The sequence below is a fragment of the Setaria italica genome, chromosome IX (genome assembly GCF_000263155.2).
Source record: "Setaria italica strain Yugu1 chromosome IX, Setaria_italica_v2.0, whole genome shotgun sequence".
NCBI lineage: Eukaryota > Viridiplantae > Streptophyta > Magnoliopsida > Poales > Poaceae > Setaria > Setaria italica.
Window position 1 is genome coordinate 36,911,027 of NC_028458.1, and position 5,161 is coordinate 36,916,187.

The following is a 5,161-nucleotide window of genomic DNA, read 5'->3' on the forward strand; positions in this document are numbered from 1 at the left end:
GGGGGGGGTTCTTTGGGCTGAATGAGAGAGCAAGCAGGCCTAGAAAGAAGGGTTACACCACGGTGCTTTAGTGGGCCTGACCCTTTCTTACAGTAAGACACCATGCCCAGAAAAACACATTTCGTTTCCCAGGAACAGCACATCATCGCTTTTCGAGAGAGATTTACGAGTCAAAATCTATTTTCTTGTTTCACAGCATGCCGTCAGCTCAACAATTATGTTCAGGTGTGCAGCTTTTAAACGACCTCGACGTTTTCGTGCTTCATGCTGATGATGGAGACATTGTACGCGGTGTTTTTTTTCTCCTTGAACACGACCCTGCTGTGGCACGTAACAGGAAGACAGTCTGTATAGTAAAAACCACTGCACGATTATGCCACGCGCGCGATCTGTAGCCCGGAAGAAGCTGCCGAACGAAACAGATTGAAGCCACACAGGCACAGAACAATCAAACAAAGCGACAAAGTGTGTATCCGGATGACACGCGAGTGTGATCTTCTCGCGCTGAGCACCTCTTGCGCGAGACTGTTGCGAAAGGTCGACCGGGAACGAGATTAAGGAGAATCACCGATGTGTATGAACGCATGTTTTTATGATGTTAACAATTTTCTGGTTTGTCTTTTGCCGAAATTTATTTGTTAGGCGGTTAGTTAGATTGGGACGAATGAAAATATCTATCAACTATCATCCTAGTTGACTAGTTGTTGCCCTAACCCGTCATGGGCAGCGCCAAGGAAAGTCTTGGTCCGGGTGATGGAGCACCGAGGACCGAGCAACAGTTGATGAACACTCCATACCATACCATTTTGAGAATGACGTTAAGACATGCCATTTCAAAGGACACGTGCTACCTTACAGTTACTTCTAGTTAAAGACTCCTCATATGATGACTAGAGAAAAAAAGATTAAATCTAAAAAAACATAAAATTCTATAAGTACATGGCTATCAATGCAGTAATTAAACTCTAATCACCATTGAGAGAATAGTTACTCCCGCCGTCCTATGGAAAGTGGAATCCTGATGTTTGTAAAAAATCCCATAAAAGAGTGACATCCTAGGAATTAGACCCCAACTAAGTGAGGGCATGTGAGTCTTCTCACACCTACGTTAATTTGTCTGGAAAACAAATTAGAATTGCAGTTTTCATGGGACGAAGGGAGTACGAATCTATTCATTTTTTTAAAAAAAACGTATCCATTTTTCTATTATTAAAAAATAACATAAATTAAGCACTAATACTTCCTATAAATTACTGACATATGCTATTATAAAAATAATCTAAAGTATAACCATAAAACATATATTCAAATCACCAACCTCCAGTGTTTCAAAATTATTCTTTCAAAAAAAGCATTACAAAATTAATCTAAATTAACCACATAATTTGCATCTAAGTTACCTACCATTGCTATTGTTAAACCTAATCTAGAGTAACCTCTAAATCAAAGTACTCCAAGCATATGCTTTTATGTTACTCATTTATGACATTATTAAGTATGTGAAAAAATAACTCAAATTATGTGTATGATGCATGTCAAAGGAACGATGAGCATATTAATTTTCTGGCTTAGCAATGTAATAATGAAAAAGCATATTGATTAATTGTTAACCAAAGTCTATTAAAACTGAAGAAGATTACAGAACATATAAATGAATATTGTGTTAGAGAGCAAAGGTAAGCATTTTGAGTAGCCGTAGGCCCCAAATCTATCCACAATTATATTTATGGTGTTTATGACTCTTTTAAAATGATTTTTTAGAAAATACCAGCCCATGAGCAAATACAAAATTGAAAGGTTAACAAAAGTTAAGTTTTACCTTAGAGTTAATAGTTTATAGTTACAAAATAAGAGCGAGTTTTAATAGTATTTACCCCAACTATGGTCGTTCGTGTAAACATCACCCTACGCTTTTAAATAAAAAACATTGAAATGTAACTATATACACTGAGCCTCCGTGCCCAGTGAAAGTACGTCCAGGGCCGTACCGGAGATTTTAAGCCCTGAAACAAACCATGAAATGGGGCCCTATATATACTATAGTAGTGAAATACATATATTTGGATTCCAGTATATGAGTAATAAGTACATGCTTGTTCATACAAAGAACTGCAATATGAAATTAGATACTCATATTATAGGATTAAAGGGCGAATATCACATACCAATATCTTCTTAACCTCTAGTTAAAGCCTAATAGTTGGGGCCCTAATTTTTGGAGGCCCGGCTCCAGTTGCGCTGGCTAATGCACGGGCCTGAGTACGTTCTATGGAATATATGATAACAGAAAAGGGAGTAGAGTATTGCTGAAAGACTGACCTAGAGTGTATTTGTCTCTGTGAATCTGTGATACTGATTGGTCTATGCGTGATTAGGCAGGGCGCAATCGGGTCCAACACCATAATAAGGCTCTGTCTCTAGATAGTCTAGGCCGTGGAATTTCCATCATTACTTTCTTCCATGGCCACAAAATTAGCCTCTAGCTGCTGTTAAGTGGAAGTGTCACTCGCCGGTCGTAGTCGATCAGGTTGGGTAGCCATAGCTTTAGAATTATTCAAAAGATCCAAGTCTACCATCAGTTAAAAAAATATAGGGTCCTCCCTAATGATGTGATTAGCTGCATAAAGCAAAACGGTAGATTCAACTTCAATCAATAATTATATAACCAGGTCAGTTAGCCTGAGCTAGTCAAACAAGGGCCGGATCTTCTTTGTTCTTACTTTTGATCAGATGATTGATTTGTTTCATTTGAACTCTACAGTTTTTTGTTATAAGTAGTAATAACATATCTGATCATGTGTATTTGATTATACGAAATGCTGTATTCCTCTTTATTTTTTTATTTGATCAAGTTTGTTGATCTTGATCCGATGCTCGATTCAGTTTATTTGAAATCTACAGTTTTTGTAATACTAAGTAATAGCATACATACGATGGATGAATGTACCGTGTGTGTGATTCTATCGGAGTAGTTTTGTTTGGGAACTCGCCTTTTCCACGTCGGACGAGAAGTCCGGCTCGGAACAGATCCAAGTCCGATAAACAACGCCGCACAAATATACAGCTACCGCTCCTCGCCGATCTCATCGTAGACTGCAGCCAGCGGCCAGCGCGAGGGGGACAAGACCGGCGGACGGCGGCAACGAGTGCGAGACAGCGCGGGCGACGACAATGGCGCGGCGGGGCACGGAGTTCTTCCCGGACCTGGGCGCGCACTGCGACGAGGCCGAGTGCAACCAGCTGGACTTCCTCCCCCTCGAGTGCGACAGGTGCGGCGGGTCCTTCTGCGCGGCGCACCGCACGTACCGCGACCACGGCTGCGCCAAGGCCGCCGACCCGGGCCGCACCGTCGTGGTGTGCCCGGACTGCGGCGACTCCATCGAGCGGGCGTCGCCGGGGCAGGCCGACCGGGAGATCCTGGACGCGCACGCGCGGTCGCGCCGCTGCGACCCGGCGAGGAGGCGCAGGCCGCCGCCGCAGTGCCCCGCGCCGCGGTGCAGGGAGGCGCTCACGTTCACCAACACGACACAGTGCAAGGGGTGCTGCCTCAAGGTGTGCCTCAAGCATCGGTTCCCGGCGGACCACGACTGCGACGGCGCGGCGGCGGGAGGCTGTAATGCCGCCTTCCACGGTGCAATTCGCGGTGTGCGTCGCCTATACAGGCGAGTGAAGTCTTTTTGGCCTGGCCAGCGAGCCGACTATATATGTATTGAGCAACTCGATTGATTTGGCATCGAAGAAATAGAGCAGAAACAATCCATTGTCCTCGTACTTCCCCTTTTCTCTTGTTGTTCCTCAATTCCCTTCTGATTCCCATTTATCTTCTGTAATTTCTCTGGTTCTTCTTATTCTCTAGTAACTACAGTACCTCATGTGGGCATGAAGTAACTATGTCTTGTAAAGCACAGCAACTGCTTAGATGAGCAATCATCAAGTCCAAATTTGCGGAAAGATGGCGTTCAACTGAGCGCTCATGCCCAAGGCTAACTCCGCCCCCGGTGAATACGCTGGTTCATGTTTTGTTGGAACACCTCAAGCGATTCGCTTCGATTTTGTTCTTCTGTTCTTGTAACGGATCGTTACGCCGATATGCATGCGCTGTAATGGTTCCTCCACTTGATTTATCTGCTGTGAGTTTTGCGCTGTGCGTCAGTCAAGGATGCGATTTCTTTCACCAAAAACTTTCAGGGGGCTCTTGTAGAAGCCTGAAATCTTAGTGTTTGGCTCCTGTTGATCTAATTTATTCTTCTTGTTCTGACGTATGTTAATCTGATTTGTTCGATTATTGATAATATCTTTGATTTATTCTTTGCAACAGAGTTCTTGAAGCAAAACAATCCGATGAGATTCTTCAAGGGAAGCAAGGTGGAGGTATTGCAGGAGGCAGAGGTGCCCTTTGGTTCTTGGAGGCCTGGTGAGATAGTCTCTGGCAATGGACACACCTACTTGGTGAGATACGATGAAAGTCCGGTTGACTTTGGCGTGGCTGTTGAAAGGGTGCCAAGAAGGTTGATGAGACCTTGCCCTCCAGCGGATGATCCAGTATGCTGGGCTGTGGGTAGTATTCTTGAGGCCTTTGATAGCTACTCGTGGAAGGTTGCGGAGGTGGTGAGAGTGCTGGGCAAGAAGCATTATCTTGTCCGGCTCCTTGGGTCCTCCCTGGAGTCGAGGGCACATGCATCGGATCTTCGATTGAGGAAGCTGTGGCTAGATGACAAATGATTGTGACTCAGAAGGTAATGCTTTGTTCCTTTAATTCTCAAATTAGATTATTTCCATTACTTATTTCTATTAGATCAATCAAACAGTTCATCTGGTCTTGCTGTTGTATGTCCAATGAATTACTATAATTCTGATGTTCTTTGATGTTCACCCATATGCAGTTAATTTCATTCCAATTTTATCTCAAGTATTATAAATCGGAATACCCGATCCTAACGAGCTGTCTTTCCAATCATTTGCAGTATTCCGCAAAATGCTTGGATGGTTCATTCAGAGGTCGATCAAAAGATGAAAACTTAGGCTGCAACACTACCGGACACAGTCAAATTGCCGAGTGCCAGGGGCACTCGGCGAAGGGCAGAATACCCTCGGCGAACCGTTTGCCGAATGTAACACTCGGCAAACGGCACACGGCAAATCTACAGTCGGCAAACACTAG

The 5,161-nt window shown here is 43.8% G+C and overlaps 1 protein-coding gene and 1 pseudogene across 1 annotated transcript; both read left to right on the forward strand.

The window, feature by feature from the left end:
• The first annotated feature begins 3,091 nt into the window (after positions 1–3,091).
• On the forward strand, positions 3,092–3,771 carry LOC101772823 (zinc finger AN1 domain-containing stress-associated protein 17-like). The gene has a single exon (XM_004983581.3). The coding sequence runs from the start codon at positions 3,172–3,174 to the stop codon at positions 3,724–3,726; it is 555 nt and encodes a 184-aa protein (XP_004983638.1). The 5' UTR covers positions 3,092–3,171; the 3' UTR covers positions 3,727–3,771.
• Positions 3,772–4,285: 514 nt separating this feature from the next.
• Positions 4,286–5,161, forward strand: part of LOC101773235 — a 2,570-nt pseudogene continuing 1,694 nt past the window's right edge.